The sequence below is a fragment of the Oncorhynchus nerka genome, linkage group LG4, assembly GCF_034236695.1.
Source record: "Oncorhynchus nerka isolate Pitt River linkage group LG4, Oner_Uvic_2.0, whole genome shotgun sequence".
Lineage (NCBI taxonomy): Eukaryota > Metazoa > Chordata > Actinopteri > Salmoniformes > Salmonidae > Oncorhynchus > Oncorhynchus nerka.
In genome coordinates, this window is record NC_088399.1 from 14,379,480 (window position 1) to 14,401,491 (window position 22,012).

General features: G+C 44.6%; 1 protein-coding gene across 2 annotated transcripts in view; it reads left to right on the plus strand.

The window, feature by feature from the left end:
- slc12a2 (solute carrier family 12 member 2) overlaps positions 1 to 22,012 on the plus strand; it is a 76,887-nt gene that overhangs the window by 50,437 nt on the left and 4,438 nt on the right. The window contains exons 14-26 of one of the 2 annotated variants that reach the window (XM_029647200.2): positions 2,103 to 2,258; positions 3,566 to 3,665; positions 5,385 to 5,496; positions 7,742 to 7,882; positions 8,670 to 8,776; positions 9,431 to 9,510; positions 10,968 to 11,108; positions 13,140 to 13,187; positions 16,481 to 16,597; positions 17,492 to 17,603; positions 18,957 to 19,043; positions 19,782 to 19,917; positions 20,209 to 20,276. In XM_029647200.2, coding sequence (XP_029503060.1) covers positions 2,103 to 2,258; positions 3,566 to 3,665; positions 5,385 to 5,496; positions 7,742 to 7,882; positions 8,670 to 8,776; positions 9,431 to 9,510; positions 10,968 to 11,108; positions 13,140 to 13,187; positions 16,481 to 16,597; positions 17,492 to 17,603; positions 18,957 to 19,043; positions 19,782 to 19,917; positions 20,209 to 20,276 — 1,405 coding nt within the window. The remainder of the gene's footprint in view (positions 1 to 2,102; positions 2,259 to 3,565; positions 3,666 to 5,384; positions 5,497 to 7,741; positions 7,883 to 8,669; positions 8,777 to 9,430; positions 9,511 to 10,967; positions 11,109 to 13,139; positions 13,188 to 16,480; positions 16,598 to 17,491; positions 17,604 to 18,956; positions 19,044 to 19,781; positions 19,918 to 20,208; positions 20,277 to 22,012) is intronic. The other variant, XM_029647209.2, reaches the window with a different exon arrangement.

Here is a 22,012-nt window from a genome sequence, read left to right on the forward strand (position 1 = left end):
ACAAAGGTCCTGACTATAGCCACAAATACAAATATGGTACTTTGCTGAAGAAACCTCCTAGATTTGCTAGTTAAAGGGGCAAACTGCAGTTTTTGGAACGCTTTAAACGTTTCAACTGCTGATTTCCACTTTCAGAGAAAGTCATGAGTCTTAACTTAAGTCATTGGTCACCAGTCCTTCTGGCTTAAATACTTGATTTAATAGGAAATGATAGGACTTCCACACTAATTATTTCCAGTACAAGGCATACAATAGTCTTCCCTTTAACCACTTCAATGCAGTCATGCAATGGTGGCTCAAGTTGTCGTTCCATTTACTGTAGAGGCTAGCCACATGGCGAAGACATCATACCCAGTGGAGTGTTTGTTGTTGTTATGTTCACTTTTAATGGCTCATCCAGGAATACCTTTTAAACAGATGTCAACTATAGAATTACACATTTCTTTACACTTCCACAGCACTCCATGGACGGTCTTCCTAGAAGCTAGGCACAGCCATTCTATGACGGCCTGTATAGGAACTGACAAATCATCTTGAAGGCAGATTCTTGACATTGTGGAGGGAGATGGGGCAGTCCTAACTCTGATTCTCAGTGAATAGGACTTGTTTAATATGCATGGCACCAGTGGTTTGTGTTGCATAGAGTCTTATCAATCTGGCATTCCCAAATAACTCCGCTTAAGTAATGACATGCCTATCTGAACATTTTCATATCCGGCGAGTTGTTTTATTAAATAACGGCTACTGTGATCTTTATCTTAGGAAAGTAGTTTGGAATAAATGGGAATGTCTCAATTACTCATGATACACACGCAATATAATGCAATTGATACTGTACTTGGCTGAAAACAATACTGCTGAAAAGCAGCTTGCTGCTCTTTATTATTCAATGTAACACATTCTCTATTTTGGATTTGACCCTTGTCTGACTGGAGGTTTGACAGACAAATCAGAGGATGGGGTTTAGTACTGAAGCTAGCTTGGGCATAATGGGACAGTGTCATTGATTAGCACTCGGTTGATCAAAGATGGACGCCGTCCACTCAGTTTCAACTGTCAGTCTAACGGTGTCAAGAAATCAAGATCTCTGCTTAGATTGACTGTTATTCTTTTTTTTTAATGCCTAGTCGAAATCATGGAAGAAACAGATGAACCATTTTCAATGTGATATTTTTATCCTGTTGTATCGTTCAGCAGTCGTTGTATAAAGTGACGTTTGTTTTTCCCTTAATACCAAAAAACCCTAGGAGAACAGAAGGTAGAGTTGATATCTAATTCTGACATTGTCCACACAGACCATTAAATTACACAGACTTAAAGGGTACATGACTCACCAAAGGCAAGGCAATAGACACTTGGCTTCTCACCTCCGGAAACTCTCAAACTGGCAATGTCTAACGCCTTCTTTTCTGGCTCTAGCCCATTGTCTCTCTCCCATGACTGCGTGTAAAAACAGTAATGTGGCAAAGAATGACGTCACAAACAATGTACCCTTTAGGTCCTGTTTTTTTGTAGTTCTTGTCATTGTGTAACCGTGCACACAGTCAAACTGTGCCCCATTGTTCCAGTTTACTAAACTCCCACTGGTCTAGTGTCTCTAGTACCCAATAAATGGGCATCCAGTAGCCGTGGATGTAACATTCTCTCACAATGTTCTAACTGGTTGCTAACTCTGATTTTTAACTCCATTTTTAATCCAAGTGCATATCCATGCTCTTATTCATTCAGTGACATTGCCATTTTAAGCCGCCTCCCATTGTTTTTTTTAAATGATTCAGTAATTTCACTAAAACCATGTATGTGAAGACATAATGCAAGTCGTAAATTAACAAGAGTTTTCAGCTATGGTAAGCGGCTCGCCATAGAGTCACTGGTTCTTCATAGACATGAGGGGCAGATTTGATCTAACCTTTTGGATTCTACCTCTGTTCAAGTTCACATTTTCTTCCTTAAATTTGGTTATATAACCCATTCCAGCCCCTCTGTCTTTTACAAGAAGGACAAATGTCATATGCTGTCACCCCTTGGTATGGCTGGCCCCCCAAGTGCATGTTATGAGGGTTCTTCTAAGGGAGTCCACCTAACGTTTCGCTGAACCATAGGATGGCGCCCCAGCTTCAAGTACTACAACATGTGGGTGTCCCTGGCCGGAGCCGTTCTGTGCTGCGTGGTCATGTTCGTCATCAACTGGTGGGCAGCCTTGATGACCAACGTCATTGTCATGGGCCTCTACATCTACGTGAGCTACAAGAAGCCAGGTGAGTGACTCATCAACAGGCCAAGTCGGCCATCTTGGATTGCCTCAACATCGACTAGTGTTATTTTGCCAAGATGGGTGCTCATTGTGAAACTTGATGTGGATTATCGTTGTCGTGGGTTATCGGTTATTTTACTTTACAAACTATAGCAGAATATTTTCATGAATTAGCCTACAAAAAAACATTTCCCGAAAGAGGTCCTTTTGAATGTCAATCGATGTAAATTACGCTTTCACCACTTAACGTAAATAATAGCCTAGTTCTTTTGATTCCACTGAAATGTCAGCCTCTATCAGCCACAGTAGCACAGTGCACTGGAAGTCAGTCCCTTGATGCCCAAAGATGCTTTGAACACAGAATGTGAATCAGGTCCCAGTATTGATATTTCAAGTTATTTTATTGCTGATGCACATATGTATTTTGGTGGTAAGCATTTGCATCACAATGAGGTGTTTGTTATGCACCCTCTGCTGCAGTGCAGCCCAGGCCAACACGGTTTAAATGTATTTATAGCAAAACGCAGGGTTGTGGAAACTGTCTGAATTCAACTGAAGTGAACTGGCTTTTCACAATATGATATTGCATTAAGAGTTGCTTGTGGCTCCATTTGCAGGTTAGAACATATTTTCACAAACATTTTTGTGGGAAACTTTGATTGTCTGTTAATTCGCATATGGATTTCTGAACAACTTTTTGTTCCTTCAGTGACGTTATCTAGTACATGAAGAGACTTTCCCTCCGGTGTTTCTATGGTGATTTGCCAAAGGGCTGGCTCGTTCTGTTAAGCTACCCGCCCACGCAAGGCAGTGTGACATTAAATGGGGGCCTTTTTGAAATGTCTAGAGCTGGGAGGGTGCAGCAGGTGGGGGACCAGCTACATGCTGTTACATGCCCTCTCCTGTGTTGGTGCTCAGCCTCTCTGGCCTGGCTGTGGAGGTCCCCACAGGGGTCAGATGGCTATCTGGGTCCCCATATGGGACCTCTAGGTAAACACACCCGACCTGCGCTAGAAACCCCAACAGAGCACCAGACACCAATATAGACATCTACAGAGAGGCTTTGTATGAACCCACAAATACACACATGGCTTCACACACTCAATTTGACACACATCTATAATACACAAATGCTCTCCATCACAGATTTACACACACACTCACACGGTGAGTCACAGCTCTACACACACGTACACAGCATCCCTACTGAGTCCCACACTGCATGGAAGTTGCTCCAGTGGCCTGACCGTCTTAATGGCCACCCATACAGGGTCCTGACTCCAGAATGTGACTGTTTGTCCTGTCTTCCAGATGTGAACTGGGGCTCTTCCACTCAGGCTCTGACGTACCACCAGGCCCTGACCCACAGTCTGCATCTCAGCAGTGTTGAGGACCACATTAAGAACTTCAGGTACTGTACAGAACCCACTCCCATATACACACTTTCACTTCTTAGACCAACGGAAAAGTATGTCTCGTCTTCAAAATGCGCTCGCCCGTATTTATCTAACCTTTATCTAACCTTTATTTAACCTTTATTTAACTAGGCAAGTCAGTTAAGAACAAATTCTTATTTACAATGATGGCCTAACCTGGCCGAACATGGACAACGCTGGGCCAATTGTGCGCCGCCATATGGGACTCCCAATCACGGCCTGATGTGATAAAGCCTGGATTCGACCCAGGGACTGCAGTGACACCTGTTGTACTGAGATGCAGTGCCTTAGACCGTTGCTTCACTCGTGAGCCCAAAAGGCCAGGTTCTTTAGTCACTAAACCACCTAATTTTCACCACCAGTGTCCGTCCCGGTGTTTAAATTTCATTATGTTACTTGTTAAATATTTACTGGGTAAAATGTATCGTATTCAGGAAATCTCTATCATTCACATTGTCATAAAGGCTGTTGCCCTGTTAGTTCTAAAAGTATCTGATTGGCAAATTTGATTAATGACGACTCTTTCACTTAATTACCGTTCGATGCTGCTCGGCGAGTCGTCCCTAACGCATGCTCACTGTGTCTTATAGATCAGATAAGGCTGCAGTAGGCTCAGGCTGCAGTAGGCTCAGGCTGCAGACGGGGTAGCGGGGGAGGAAACTGCTGTTTGTCGAGTCAGGCTGCAGCCAGAGCCCTCTCTTGGTCTCGGCACGACACCCCCCCCCCCCCCCCCGGAGAGGGTTGTGTAACTGCACACCTGGGACAACAATGGCATATGATTGGCATCCTTCACACTCCCTCGCCTCAGGACAAAGGAGCTAAACTAAACCATCTATTTTCAGGACAAAGGAGCTAGACTAAACCATCTATTCTCTGAAACCTAGCATCGGTCATTATCAGGCCACAGTAGAGAGCATAGGGATTAGGCTATTAGTATAGAACTGCGTTTCTCAACTATGGTCTACTGTGCTGTGGCCTCTGTTAGAATGATTCCACGTTTATTGAGCCTTTTTATATAGCTAACTAGATATGTGATGCTTTAGTACTATCATTCTAGTGATGCTTGATTAAACTTACCTGGAGTTTGGACCCAGTGGGTCTCGTTCAGAAACTGATATAGGAAAAGTGCTTCAGTAGAGCTAAACCAGATGAATTTTAAGAAAACGATGCAACCGTTGTGTCGACGTTGTCCGAGCCACAACACAACAACCTTGTGCTTTATTGTTCAATCGCTCTCACATGGACTGTAGGAGGCGCTACGGATGCTGTTCGGACTGCGCCGTTTGTCCTGGAAGTGTTCCAATGGATTGGGGAGGACATTGTCGTCAGCATTCAAACATGTTACTCCTGGCCTTTTCTCCCCCTTCCTGGCTCCCCTAATCCCATGTGCTTAACATATTTGCTTTGATGTGCGCTACTCTGGAGCTCTCGGTCTGTTTTCATTCCTCATCGAGGATATGACGACGTCTTCTCTCAAGGTCATGAGAAGACACGGTGTGAGATGACGCATTAAGTACTATGTGCATGTGACCTAGCATCAAACAAAAAAGAGGCTTGGAACCAAAAGCCAGTTGCTCTCCGGAAGGACGATTTACTACTCCTGGGTTAGGTCTTTGTGTTAATTTGTGCGCCACTTACTGTTAGCATGGATGTTAACTAAATGCTAACTCCGTTTTGATCTTGTTTTATAACAGACCTCAGTGCTTAGTGATGACGGGCTACCCCAACTCGCGTCCGGCTCTGCTCCACCTGGTCCACGCTTTCACCAAGAATGTGGGCCTGATGATCTGCGGCCATGTTCGCACGGTGAGTAACCAGAGACGTCGCCCAACCGGAGGCCATTTTGGCTCCATCCCATAACTGTACCATGGCAGAGTGTGGGCTCCATTTCATAGTTTTTCACTTGTTTCATAGGGTCCATTGAGCAATAGATGAACATTGAGCCATAGATGAACACTGAGCCATAGATGAACAATCTCAATGCCATAACTACTTCTTGTTGACTGCAGGTGACTAAGTGCTGTATTAACTCACATGAAGACCATTAGAACCGATTTACAGGAAACCGAACACAGTGGCTCCTGTGTTGTTCTGGACTCCTGTGTTGCGCTTATTAGTCCCCTGTTCACTTTTAAAATCCACATTTCCTGTTGAGTGAGTCATTGCTCCCATTTAGTTTTTTTGTATTTGTATTTTTTAGCTACTTTGTAAATCGAAATCCCTCACCTGGGGGCAATAAAATTACCGATCCAATAAGACAGTGTGACGACTGGGCTGATGTAATCGTCCCTGTGCTGTGCCCACAATGTGAAAAGGCACTTTACTGACGCTCTGCTGTCAATAGCAGCGAAGAGTCTCTGGCCTTAATCAATTTGCCTCCACCAGAGTGTCAGTGGAGCGTGCCAAATGTGACTGGCGCGAGATTCCCAGAGGGTGGAGCGTCAGCCTTATTGGCCACTCCAACTTCTCTCCAGTAGCGCCCACTTCACGAGCTCAGAGCATGCCTGGCCCAGCATGCATTTGTAGTTTACTTGTTCTGCTATAGCTACTTTAGCTACTCTCATGGAGTTTGCAAAATATTTTGATAAAGAAACTGATAAAACACACAGGTGCGAAAATCAAGGTGTCTTACAAAGATGAGGAGGAACAATAGCAAGAGAGGGAGTGTGGTGATGTAGTGTCCACAACCTAAGGAATCATTGTAGAATCTGAAAAGACCCTTATCCTGAAAGCATGATGGTGTACTGGGTGCACATGCTAACAGAGAGGAACGAGGTGGGTAGCTAGCTAAGAGTGTCATTGTAGCAAAGTACTTATAAACAAAAAAATCGTCTCTCTTAAGTTGTGTTCATTTTTGTTATATTATCTATACAGTAGGCCATAATTGATGTTGGTTCAATAGGGCTTGCATATTCCCAGTTTCAAGGAACTTTACGTTTGGAACTTTTAGGCCTACCTATAGAGAGAACAAAGAAAGAAAACCACTATGCATCTCTGCCCAGCTTGGCAACAGTGGCACAAAGGGTGTTCAGCATTCCCAGTAGCTCTGCAAGCAGGGGAGATGATATTCTCTGCTGCCGGCCTGCTCTCCAGGCACGAGCTTGAAGCCACAGACTCTGGCCAAACTGGTGTTTCTAAAAATATATTCAGACCAAGCCTAATAAGGCATTTTTAGATTAATTTGTATTTAATTCTAAGTAAGTCACAGCATATATGCGCAATTTATAGACTAATGATTTAATACAACGAAATGTTGTTTAAAATGATGATTGCTTTATGTCCCTACCAGCCTAGTGTCGCACTCGAAAATGCTTCACAATGTATTTCTTTGTAGGCTATAGCCTTGATATATAAAATAGCCTAAATAATTCATTTTCGTTCCTTATGCTCCCTGTCTGGCTCCTGACCTATTTACAGTGTTTATATGCTGTTTAATATGACATTCACCTTTTTATGTTTATTAAAATACTTTTAATTCAAATCATGTGGTTTGGTTTCAATACTTCAAAACCAAATGGTAGATCCAGGTAGTTACAAAAATAATGTTGGTTAAATTGTGATTTTAGAGGGGCATTTATTTTTTATTTTTTTTGAGCGAGGGGCGGTTTTTAGCTTAGCGGTTGGAAAAAATGTGGTGTGCCGCTCCATGAGCGGGATATCTCTCCAAGTCCACTGGGCGTACTGCGGAATATAGTGCCCTCTCTTTGTCTTGCTTGCTTACTTACTCTCTCACACACACCCTCACTCTCTCTATTGCAAAAAAAGAGCAAGTACAACGACACAAGCCAATGTATTTTCTGGCTTAGGGCTGCTTCTTATGCTGAAGCCCCTCTTTAGATATAAGCAAGACTCCATGGATAGGCCTTTTAAGAGTGGTTGTTTGAATTAGGGCTTTTTTCGGGACAACTTGAGAACCTTTTCTAACTGTAATTGGTACCGTAAATATATCCAGCTGTGATTTGACTGCAAGGTGGAACTAGTTCTGTTTTGTTAGAGTTACTAAATACTACACTTAGCCTTTAGCGTGACTCTATTTTCTTTGTGTTCACAGGGCTCCAGAAGGCCCAACTTCAAAGAGCTGTCCAATGACCAGACACGTTACCAGCGCTGGCTGATGAAGAACGAGACCAAGGCATTCTACACACCTGTGTTCGCTGAGGACATTCGGGAGGGCACCCAGTATCTGCTACAGGTGAGAACAGACAAACGTTACAGTAATTAGCAGTGTACCAAGCCATAGAAGTTAAGTGGGCTGTAATTTTAAGTACATCAATTGTGAGAAGTTATTTTAGTTCTATTTGAATTAAAGGTATTTTTATCATCAATTTGACACGAGGTCCAACCGGAACAGAGAGGTGTGGGTGGTTAACGGCCTTGCTCAAGGGCAGAATGACAGATTTTTCACCTTGTTGGTTTGGGGATTCAAACGGGCAACCTTTCAGTTACTGGCCCAGCGCTCTAACCACTAGGCTACCTGCTGCCCTACTCTATTTGCCCTTGAAACACAAGCCTTTGACCTTATACAAAGTTGTCATTATTTATCCTAAAGTTCAAGTACATTCAATCAAAGTGCATGAAAATATATTGAAACCCACGGTAGTGAGCATTGGAGTGAACTCCAGTTCAACTCCATGGAATTGTCAATTGACACTGAAAACTAGAATTAATGATAGCAATGGATCGAGATTGAATTGACCCTGATGCCGATGGTGTTCTTTGATTGCCTGCCAACCAGACTTTTTTTATGCTTGAAAGCGATTGCGTGACCTGGTTTTTGGTTGATGCAGCACTGTGTGAAATGTATATTTTATTTAACCTTTATTTGACTAGGCAAGTCAGTTAAGAACAAATTATTAGTTATAATGACACGTTGATAGTGCCTTTGATAGCTGTGTCACTTGGGGGGGAGGGGGGTTAAACTCCTGACCGTGATTTATTTAGTGGTTTCTTTAGGTTGTTCTGACCTGTGTTTTCTCAAGGCGGCTGGGCTAGGTCGTCTGAGGCCCAACACTCTGGTGATTGGCTTCAAGAACGACTGGAAGGACGGAGACATGATGAACGTTGAGACCTACATCCAGATGATCCAGTAAGTCAGCGGGGGCCTCGCAAGCCACCTTGTCAAAAGGCTGTCCACAAAGATGCCTGATTAGAGAAGTAATTTGTTTTAAAGTGATGGGTTGTGAAGATAACAAGCTTTGACACGATATATGTATATATATATATATATATACACACACAACAATATACACACGTGTGCGGACTTCCATTTATAAACTTAATCAGAGTCACGTAGGTATTATGGATTTAGGTTGAATCAGTTCCTGGTGTAAAGTGTGTGAATTTTTGTATTAGATTGGAAAGCTAGAGATGGTTCAGCCACAGTATATTAAAAGCTACTCTAATACTTATAGGAATGTGCTCTTTAGTTTTCAATATATGCTAGCTTCACCTATAGACATCAAAGTATTATTAATTGGGTGAAGTCTGGCTGCCAGTTTTCACATCATCATGAAGTTCCCACCTCTACCAGTAAGGCATTTCGCTTTGTCCTTTGAAACCATTCATTGTGGCCTGAGTCCTTAGCTTGTTTGTTTGCGTTAGCCTGGTTAGTGTGTTTTGTCCAAGTGGGAAAGTACAGGTTTTAATGTAGTGTGTTATACACAGAGCCAGGCCCAGTTCTGTGTCAAGCGGCTTCCTGTGAAATGCCAACAGCGCGTGTTTCTTTCTGTTTGTCTTTCAGTGATGCGTTTGACTATCAGTACGGTGCCGTGGTCCTCAGACTGAAGGAGGGTCTGGACGTGTCCCACATCTCAGAACAAGGTGTACTCACACACACACACAGTAACACTTTTGTACCAAACGACATGATACTCTTACCCACCCACCCACACACACACACACACACACACACACTAAAACACTCCCTTGCCAAACGACATGATACTCTTACCCACCCACACACACACTAAAACACTCCCTTGCCAAATGACATGATACTCTTACCCACCCACACACACACACACTAAAACACTCCCTTGCCAAACGACATGATACTCTTACCCACCCACACACACACTAAAACACTCCCTTGCCAAACGACTAATCTCATCAGCTTGTCTCATATTGGTTTCCTCATAAAATGTTATGTTATTATTGAGAAAATGAATTTCGCACCAGTGCTTTTCTGCGTCATGTCTATGTTCTGCAACTACACAGGGAATCGAGAGCAACCAATAATGAGGTGTGATTCTTTAACTCAATGTGGCTCTCGCCAGTTGGAGAGAGAGATTTAATTAAACAAGTAACTCAAATGGATGTTTTATTAGATTTGCTTTCCAAACACAGTCCAACTGCAGATTCTAGAAGATCACCTGGGTCCCACGCGGTCATTCTCTGTTAACCTTCTTATTCATCTTCACCTGAAGGTTGACCTTTTTCTTTCCCCTGTATTTGAAACCCATTTTTTTCCTACATATTGTGAAGATGTCTTGGTTGAAGAGTAGGCGTGTTACTCGCGCACCATTCCTTCACCAATAAACCTTAGTCAATACATGTAGATAATTGCATTAAAGGAAAAAGTTAGGCCCAAGTCCTTGCTTGTTTGTGGGAAGCGGCTGTATCATATTACCGAGCAGTTCCTAACTGTGTACTTTTTAGTTGAATTAATCTTCCTCAGTCCAGTCATCTGACTTGGCTTGTTACGCAGCCAAAAGTCCACCCAAATTCACCTTAATTGGCCCAAATGGCTTGCCGGTCATTTTCTAACACACTGTTTGCCTTTCACCCATCAAATAACCCCATCATCAAGATAATTACCAACGTTTTAACAGTTACTGGCTACTTCTGTGTTTAGTGGACACAAAATGGAGTCTTGCTCAAGTTGTTTTCCACTCAAGCCCAGGCTACTTTGCAGGTCATTTATTTTCAATGTTAACAGGATGTTCTGTTTGCATTATGCTAATAGTTTAGCATCGCAGGTAATTTGTTCACCATGTTTGCAGGATGTTCTGGTCATGTCAGTTTCAGTTGGCTAATAGTTTAGCATCGCAGGTAATTTGTTCACCATGTTTGCAGGATGTTCTGGTCATGTCAGTTTCAGTTGGCTAATAGTTTAGCATCGCAGGTCATTTGTTCACCATGTTTGCAGGATGTTCTGGTCATGTCAGTTTCAGTTGGCTAATAGTTTAGCATCGCAGGTCATTTGTTCACCATGTTTGCAGGATGTTCTGGTCATGTCAGTTTCAGTTGGCTAATAGTTTATCTTTGTTGTTCTGCAGATGACCTGCTGTCGTCGCAGGAGAAGACGTCGGGGATGAAGGATGTGGTGGTGTCCATCGACATGAAGGACTCTGACGGAGACTCATCCAAGCCCTCATCCAAAGCCACCAGCGTCCAGAACAGCCCAGCCATCCAGAAAGGTCAGGAGTTGTAATGGGAATTTCCAGGTGAACCAAAAGGAGCGCAGTCGTTGATAATGTCAATCAAAAATCGATCCGGTTTATTACAAGTTGCAACGGGGAGACGCCTCCCTGTTGAAGCAGAGAAAATGTCTAACGAGTCTTCTCTGATATTAATCACACAGCACCGACAGAAGTAACAACATCAGCTGCTACAGAATCACAGTGTCACAGATACATTGTCAGTGTGTCCTCGGCTCAACACTGGCAGACATTTGATACTGGCAGTTAAGCAGCTCAAAGGTAGTTAGTCTCTCCAGATAATTATAGGCTCAAATACAGGAAAGTAATTCATCATATTTCCCATTACAGGCGTCATTCTAAAGTATCCCACATAAACAGGAACACGTGTCGAGTGCCTTTTTACTTAGATTCTACACCAGTGGTTTTGCGCACACGCCTGCTTCAGCTAATTGAGGTCCTGAGACAGGAAGAAAACACTAGCTCTTCAGGAGCAGTAAGGTTGGTTCACCTCTCTTACTCAACCTAATTGTCCATAACTTCACGTCAGCATGTATGGAAACTTTGGCGTTTTGTGATGACATTCGATGGTCTGATACTCTGCCAAAGTGAACTAGGTTTCTTGTGAAATCACAATGTGAACGTGCTTGAGAAAGAGGTCAGCATGTAAGAATTCTGAAAGCAGTTTATCGCCACACGCCCTATCCCCCCTAGATCTCTCAAAGACCTCCCTTATATCTCGCCAGCCAGTCACTAGGATACACTGAGTGGGCGGCCCTGTAAGTCGCCCGACTCAGAGAGGAAGTGGCCTCTGACCCCGTGACCCCCAGCCTTCCCACTGGGGCCAGTTTGTTAGTCCACAGCCCACAGATGGCTTCACTGCAGTGTGTGTGTGTGTCTGTCCTTGTTTACACACACGTATGTGTACGCACACACATGCACACAAACATCTCATGCACTTAGACGCATATGCACACACACAAATCCAAATACACACACACATTGCTTCACTAAAATGTGTGTTTTCCTCAAACTATGACCAAACAAACAGGGAAACTGTTCCCACAGTGCAGCATGGACAGGCTGGGAACAGTTTAATTCTATTTCCTCCCATAGGGAATATCATGTCCCTGATCCTGTGCAGTGACAGAGGAAGTGACATTTCTCACGATTCACTCAATTCCCTCCCACAGTAAATAATGAAGAGCATCTGAAGCTGTGTGTTTGTGTGGGTTTTCTAATGTTACCCTGACGTGTGTGTGTGAGTACTTTAATGTGCACTTGTTTGATGGAGAGGGTGTTTGTGTGCATGCCGGTTGACTACTTAAACTAAGGTACATGTTTGTACTACATGGTGAACTTTCAGTGCCAAGTGACGAAAACAGCTAGTTGAAGATTAATGTCAAATCTATAATCGTCTTAGCAGTAAGCAATTCTAATGCCGGAACCTTCATTATTTTTCTCAGATTACTTTCTCAATTTTGACACTACCAGAGAACCTCCCCAAAATTCTTCAGAATGAAGTGATTTAGACCAAGTTATTTAAACTGTTGTTGTAAAGCAGTGTTTCTCAAATGGTTGAAGTGGCAGAAAATTATTTTGCCCTCCTTTAAAGACTAAAGAGTGGGTCCTGGCTAGAAACACTGGTTACACAAATCTGTCTTTAGACTATTCCAGTAGCTTTCAAAGGAGTCAAACATCTAAACCAATGTCTTAAAACTCTCAAAAGTGCTCGTCCACTACTAAGCCAGTAGTGGAGTTGTCTGACTCCAGGATTTCTAACCATTGCCGGGGTTGGAAGTTCCTTCCCTGAGAGACTCCAACAGTTGGTGTTACCACTGATGCCTTTTCCATTGGGGTCCATTCCATTTTGTTTCGCGCAGGGATCAACTGATGTAGCGCCACCCCCCCAGTGGGGCTGTTGACGTATGGGTTTCCATCATGGCGACAGCAACAAAAACATTAACCCTTCCGTTCTTAATTTCTCTCTCTCTATCTTTTTTTCATGTTCTCTCTCCCTCCATGATCCAGGTGACGATGATGAACGCAAAGCCGCAAGGAAGCCGCTGTTGAGAAAAGGCAGGCAGTCCACCTTATTGAGTTTCTTTACCTTTCCTTTTCTCTTTCTATTGTTTCACACGTGCTCTCACACACACACACACACACATACCCACCACACACAAACACACACACACCCACACACACACACACACACCCACACACACATACCCACACACACACACACACATACCCACACACACACACACACACATACCCACCACCCGCACACATACCCGCACACACACCCACCACCCGCACACATACCCGCACACACACCCACCACCCGCACACATACCCGCACACACACCCACCACCCGCACACACACACCACCCGCACACACACCCACCACGCACACGTACCCGCGCACACGTACCCACCACCCGCACACACACACACCACCCGCACACACACACCCACCACCCGCACACACACACACCACCCGCACACACACACCCACCACCCGCACACACACACCCACCACCCGCACACACACCCACCACCCGCACACACACACCCACCACCCGCACACACACCCACCACCCGCACACACACACCCACCACCCGCACACACACCCACCACCCGCGCACACGCACACCACCCGCACACATACCCACCACCCGCACACACACCCACCACCCGCGCACACGTACCCACCACCCGCGCACACGTACCCACCACCCGCGCACACGTACCCACCACCCGCACACACGTACCCACCACCCACGCACTCTGCTGCCAATGACTGGAACGAACTACAAAAATCTCTTAAATTGGAAACACTTATCTCCCTCACTAGCTTTAAGCACCAACTGTCAGAGCATCTTACAGATTACTGCACCTGTACATAGCCCACCTATAATTTAGCCCAAACAACTACCTCTTTCCCAACTGTATTTAATTTATTTATTTATTTTGCTCCTTTGCACCCCATTATTTTTATTTCTACTTTGCACATTCTTCCATTGCAAAACTACCATTCCAGTGTTTTACTTGCTATATTGTATTTACTTTGCCACCATGGCCTTTTTTGCCTTTACCTCCCTTCTCACCTAATTTGCTCACATTGTATATAGACTTGTTTTTAAAAAATTTTTTTTTACTGTATTATTGACTGTATGTTTGTTTTACTCCATGTGTAACTCTGTGTCGTTGTATGTGTCGAACTGCTTTGCTTTATCTTGGCCAGGTCGCAATTGTAAATGAGAACTTGTTCTCAACTTGCTTACCTGGTTAAATAAAGGTGAAATAAATAAATAAAAATAAACATGCACCCACTCGCACTCACACCTGCTCACTCGCACGTACCTGCATCACACGTACCCACACTCTGATTCAGAGGGGTTGGGTTAAATGTGGAAGACACACTTCAGTTGTACAACTGACTGTATCCCCCTTTCCCTTCCCTCACACATTGTCTTCCTGTCATGTTGCCTTATTGTAATTCTCTTTCTCTTACTCTCAGTCATGTGCTTTCGAACCGTGGAACCTGGTTGAGTTTGGTTTTCTTTTCTGTTTCTATTGCTCTTACACTCATGCGCAAACTCTGTCACCCTTTGTTGCCGTCTTCCTCTGTCATCTAGGGTTAGTCTTTCCTGCCTGGCCAGCTGCTCTGGGTTAGGGCTAGCTGCCCTGGCTCTGGGTTAGGGCTAGCTGCTCTGGGTTAGGGCCAGCTGCCCTGGCTCTGGGTTAGGGTTAGCTGCTCTGGCTCTGGGTTAGGGCCAGCTGCCCTGGCTCTGGGTTAGGGCTAGCTGCCCTGGCTCTGGGTTAGGGCCAGCTGCCCTGGCTCTGGGTTAGGGCTAGCTGCCCTGGCTCTGGGTTAGGGCCAGCTGCCCTGGCTCTGGGTTAGGGCTAGCTGCTCTGGCTCTGGGTTAGGGCCAGCTGCCCTGGCTCTGGGTTAGGGCCAGCTGCCCTGGCTCTGGGTTAGGGCCAGCTGCCCTGGCTCTGGGTTAGGGCCAGCTGCCCTGGCTCTGGGTTAGGGCCAGCTGCCCTGGCTCTGGGTTAGGGCCAGCTGCTCTGGCTCTGGGTTAGGGCCAGCTGCCCTGGCTCTGGGTTAGGGCCAGCTACTCTGGGTTAGGGCCAGCTGCTCTGGGTTAGGGCCAGCTGCCCTGGCTCTGGGTTAGGGCCAGCTGCCCTGACTCTGGGTTAGGGCCAGCTGCCCTGACTCTGGGTTAGGGCCAGCTGCTCTGGGTTAGGGCCAGCTGCTCTGGGTCAGGGCCGGCTGCTCTGGGAATAACCTGTATGTTTATTTTCTCCTGTCTTTCCACTCCTAACTCACTCCGGCTTCCTGTAGCTCTAGCGCAGTCCCTGAAGTGCCGTCGTGTGTGTCTGCTCTGACGTTGTATTTTCTCTAAATCCTTTCTTTGCTGGACTTCCTGTCGGTCTTTAGTGCCTGTTTCTTCTCTTTCTGAGGAGATGACACGGTCTTCAGTACTTTGTCATTGTCTCTCTCCCTTCCTTTCTGGCAGGCATGTCTGTTTCTGTTGGGGTTTGTCTGCTTATCTCCTCCTCTCCCCCTTTTCCTACCTCATTCTACCCCTCTATTCTCTCTCTCTACCCCTCTATTCTCTCTCTCTACCCCTCTATTCTCTCTCTCTACCCCTCTATTCTCTCTCTCGACCCCTCTATTCTCTCTCTCGACCCCTCTATTCTCTCTCTCGACCCCTCTATTCTCTCTCTCGACCCCTCTATTCTCTCTCTCGACCCCTCTATTCTCTCTCTCGACCCCTCTATTCTCTCTCTCTATTCTCGCTCTATTCTGTGTGTATTTGTCATGTGCTTTTCAGGTACATCTGTTTTATAACTACTGTCTACTTATCCAAGTCCCAGACAGACAGACACAGACCAAGACAGAGAGCAGAGGAAGGAATGTTACAATAGACACTCACTGACGGCACACCGTTTACATTCCACTGAGCCCACTTCAGAGAAGGTTTCCATTATACTGTGACTGTTAGATAAAATACACATAAGATCCCACTTCCTTTGATTTCTATCACACATATCCTGATCCCAGGTCTTGCTAATGACCTTAGGAGTTGGCAAGATCACACAAACAACATATCTGGGACCAGGGCAAAAAATATATATAAACTAGGAGACCGTGCTGATTTAGGATCAGATCCCTCTTGTCTGTATAATCTGGTTCATTATGATCTGAAAGACAAAACTGATCCTAGAGACTTTATGATTGCGGGCCCAGTCTGAGTCACACACAGAGAGGAATTCTTACCGAAGTCATCTCCCTAAGTGAGCAGCTTCCTGTCCTGTCTTGATCTTAGTGTCTGACATAGCAGTTTTTGGGCCCCACAGAGAAAAGCCCCCAGACGTTGAACGTGGCCGACCAGAGGCTCCTGGACGCCAGTCAGCTGTTCAAGAGGAAACAAGGCAAAGGCACCGTGGACGTGTGGTGGCTCTTTGACGACGGCGGTGAGTTAAGTCTGGTCCTCCAGAACACAAGGGGGTGCTATATGATTACTTACTGTGTTTCTGTTAGAGCAGCTTTGATACCGCAGTTTTAAGTTGACAAACACTCCCTGTCCTCCCTTTTAAAATATAATGATTTGTATAGAAGTAATGTGGAGACAGTCTAACCAAGTGTTTGTCAATCCTGGTTCATTTTGCCCTAGCACTACACAGCTGATTCAAATGATCAACTCATCATGTTTGATGATTTGAATCAGGTGTGTTAATGCTAAGGCAATAACTAAAATGTGCCCCCCTTTGGGTCCCCGGGACCCGGATTGAGAAACACTGCTCTAGCCCATGCTCACACTAACCCAATGCTTTTGGATGTGTTGGGAAGAATGCGCACTTCAGGAGAAAGAGTAGATCATTGAGACGCAGGGAAACACTTAAGGCTATAGATTGGTTAGCTGACAACGTCACAAACAATGTGCGCTGTGTTATGATTCTGGATGGCCAGATAGCAACAATGACAAGAAGCTGCCATGTAGGGAATCGTAGGTGGCTCGTTTCATCTGGTTCTCTAAACCAGGTCTTGTTTTGACTGATTTCATGTCCATGCTATTATGGCAAAAAATTGCGACTAACCAACAACAGTAACAATCTATTTTAGAGACAACAAATGCTCTCTGTACAAATGTATATGTTTTCAATAAACATTGGAGACTAAATATAGTTTACATGTTGTCAACAATCTGTGGCTGAGAAATGGGGACCGAAATGGGCTTTGCAGCTCTGAGGACACTAGAAACCTAGACCTTAGACTAGAGATATCCCATCTCTGCACATCAGCAAGAACAAACCACAGCATGGCCCCACAAAGAGATGGTGAGTGACTCTTTCTCGTGACTCTGCCAGGCCTCACCCTGCTCATCCCCTATCTGCTCACCAACAAGAAGAAGTGGAATGACTGCAAGATCCGCGTCTTCATCGGAGGCAAGATCAACAGGATTGACCACGACCGCAGAGCGTGAGTTGAAAGTCCTAGTTGCTGTAGATCTATTCTACCTATGCCAATGTGTTGAAAGTACTTGAAATAACTGAATGCTGCATTTAACTTCATGGCTAGATTGCTGACATAGGTTAATGCGGAAATACAATGACAAGAAAACCCACAAATAACCTTTAGGTTAAATTCTGAGGAAAACCAGTTAAATAAAGGTTAAAAAAAAAGATTTAACACACCTAATGCTACATACATAATGGGAGAAATGTAATTATTCATTTTTCTTTTATGGCCTAGATTTAAGTCTGCTGAAACTAAAACTGCTGAATTATATCCGTGTGTTAATGGTGCCAGGGATCGCCTTCCAAAAACACTGCCTGGCATGGGCACAGCCCTATGGGATTAAACACACGTTGTTGCATCATCACATTAAATCTGCATGTGTTTTTATATAAACTCTTTATCGTCTGTGGCATTCGCTTCACATAAGCAGGTTAGGGTCTCTGTCTCTTTCTCCTTGTATCTCTGTGTTCTGCGTATTACAAACCCACATGGCAGTAGTATTATTGTCCAAAATGTCCTGTCCCTCGCTGTTATTGTCGCCACACAGCTGCCTCCCTTTTGTTGGTAACCCAAGCCTTTTATCTTAGCATGTGCATGTGCCACAACTCATTTATTTACTGTGTTTAGTACTTGAAAACCAGGACCAAGCATTTGATAAAACCAGGACCAGGCATTTGATAAAACCAGGACCAGGCATTTGATAAAACCAGGACCAGGCATTTGATAAAACCAGGACCAGGCATTTGATAAAACCAGGACCAGGCATTTGATAAAACCAGGACCAGGCATTTGATAAAACCAGGACCAGGCATTTGATAGAACCAGGACCAGACATTTCCTAGCTGATTTGAACATAGTTTCACTACTGGCTAGCCATCTTTCTTGAACTTCATTTGTTCAATACTTGGACCTCTTTATTGCAATAATATCCCATCCAAACTCTCCATGTCATTGAGGATTCCAGTATCCTTTGATATGAAAGTCCTTTGAAAAAAAAGAAGAGAAGTTGCAGTTCACACGCAGACATTCCATGTTTGTAGTCGCCGTGTGCCGACGATGAAGATGTTTTGAGGAGATGTTATCCCTATCTTTTGAAGAAAAAAGCCGAGGGAAATGACTGTCATAAAGAGAGAGCCTCTCAACAGCCACAGCGGCTTTTCCCCCTACAAAATATAAACTACAGCTTGCACCTGTTTGCTGTGATACTTCCAAATGGCTTCTTCGTGCCCTCGGTGGCTTGTGTTTGCAGTCTCTCTAAAGCTTCTGGATGTAAGTGGCTTTTCAGTGTTTGATCAGGCATTTGTTCCTCCTCAGGATGGCCACACTTCTCAGCAAGTTCAGGATAGACTTCTCCGACATCAATGTACTGGGAGACATCAACACCAAGCCCAAAAAAGAGAAGTATGTTGTTTTTCTCTTATGATTGAATCTCCCTTTTGACAGATCTCAGATTGTCGGGTGGGTGGGGGTTGGCCACTGTTTCTTTTTTAAATATCTATTTTAATTTGATACATTTGTTTTCTTATTTGAAATGTCATTGCAAAATGTATGTAAAAAGAAAGTGAAGTAACTAAGCAGACTGTGTTCTTAGAGCTGGGAGTCAACAAGTCTACAAGCACTTAAATACTTACAGGAAACCTTTTATTGACATTCACAAATATGAATAATAGGATAATTCCCTTTTGGACACTCAAGTGGCGTATTGCAAATGTAAACTGCAAGCTGCAATGTTTTCCACAAGTTGAAAACAGATTATTGTGCAGAGTAACATACAGTAGCGGTAATTTGAATTGAAACATATTTTGAATGAAACGTATTACTGCGCTGTGTGTACAGTACCAGTCAAAAGTTTGGACACACCTACTCATTCAAGGGTTTTTGGTTGAGAGAATGACAAGTGTGCGCAAAGCTTTCATCAAGGCAAGGGGTGGCTACTTTAAAGAATCTCAAATATAAAACATATTTTGATTTAACACTTTTTTTGATTCCATGTATTTCATAGTTTTGATGTCTTCAATATTATTCTACAATGGAGAAACTAGTAGAAATAAAGAGAAATTCTTGAATGAGTAGGTGTGTCTAAAGTTTTGACTGTGTGTGTTGTGGGTTAACAACCTTTGATCCCCTGTGGTGTTTAAGTGTGACTGCCTTTGAGGAGATGATTGAGCCGTACCGGCTGAAGGAGGACGACATGGAGCAGGATACAGCAGAGGCACTGAAGGCCAGCGAGCCCTGGAGGATCACAGACAACGAGCTGGAGCTCTACAGGGCCAAGGTGAGTCTAACCACTAGCCATAACCATATCACTTATTCCTATCCAGTCCTTTCAGATCTGTGAACATGGAGTGGTAGGGGCTAACTGTAGGATGCTAGGAGACTAAATGGAACCAAGCCGATGATGAGTTTTGTATTGTGCCCAATGTATTTTACGAGCTATATGGGAAGGAATGTGCTCTGGTATCTGCCTATTTTACAGCCAAGTGTGGCTGCAGTCTTAGATGGTAATCTCGTAACCCAATGCCTGTGTATACAACTTAACCTGTATTTTTGTTTTGATTGTTCTCAGACTAATCGTCAGATCAGACTGAACGAACTGCTGAAGGAGCACTCGAGCACAGCCAACCTCATTGTCATGTAAGCGCATTTATTAATGTGTGTTGTAACTTGCCTGTGTGCGGCATTATGGCTTTGACCTCTGGCAACCACCGGCAGTGTGAAGATGTGGAGGCCTCGTGTCTGTCAATAATGGGCGCTAAGTGGATCAGCTGGCTGTCCTGTAAACTGAGACGCCAGCAGCCCTCCCATAATCATTCTCCTCTGTCACCCACCCCCAGGTCTCACCTTCTCTCATCTGGCCTCTCCTTACCTCCATTTTTCCCACTTCTCTGCCACTTAACTTTCACCTTTGATCTCTGTTGCTCACACACCTTTCTTTCTCAATCCACTCTTCATCCTCTTCTCTCTCTGCTATATTTACCCTCCATTTTCCTCTCATCCTCATTTCATTCTCCCACTGCTTCCTCACTAATCCTTCCCTCTCCTATGGGCACAGACCATAGTCCACACAGATACACAGACCATAGTCCACACAGATACACAGACCATAGTCCACACAGATACAGACCATAGTCCACACAGATACACAGACCATAGTCCACACAGACCATAGTCCACACAGATACAGACCATAGTCCACACAGATACACAGACCATAGTCCACACAGATACACAGACCATAGTCCACACAGATACAGACCATAGTCCACACAGATACACAGACCATAGTCCACACACACGCAGATACACAGACCATAGCCCATGCAGATACACAGACCATAGTCCACGCAGATACACAGACCATAGTCCACACAGACCATAGTCCACACAGATACACAGACCATAGTCCACACAGACCATAGTCCACACAGATACACAGACCATAGTCCACACAGATACACAGACCATAGTCCACACACACGCAGATACACAGACCATAGTCCACACAGATACACAGACCATAGTCCACACAGATACACAGACCATAGTCCACACAGACCATAGTCCACACAGATACACAGACCATAGTCCACACAGATACAGACCATAGTCCACACACACGCAGATACACAGACCATAGCCCATGCAGATACACAGACCATAGTCCACGCAGATACACAGACCATAGTCCACACAGACCATAGTCCACACAGATACACAGACCATAGTCCACACACACACGCAGATACACAGACCATAGTCCACACACACACGCAGATACACAGACCATAGTCCACGCAGATACACAGACCATAGTCCACGCAGATACACAGACCATAGTCCACGCAGATACACAGACCATAGTCCACGCAGATACACAGACCATAGTCCACGCAGATACACAGACCATAGTCCACGCAGATACACAGACCATAGTCCACGCAGATACACAGACCATAGTCCACGCAGATACACAGACCATAGTCCACGCAGATACACAGACCATAGTCCACGCAGATCATAGTCCACACAGATACACAGACCATAGTCCACACAGACCATAGTCCACACAGATACACAGACCATAGTCCACACAGATACACAGACCATAGTCCACACACACACGCAGATACACAGACCATAGTCCACACACACGCGCAGATACACAGACCATAGTCCACACACACACGCAGATACACAGACCATAGTCCACACACACACGCAGATACACAGACCATAGTCCACACATGCAGATACACAGACCATAGTCCACACACACACACACACACACACACAGACCATAGTCCACACACACACACAGACCATAGTCCGTCCACACACACACACAGACCATAGTCCACACACACACACAC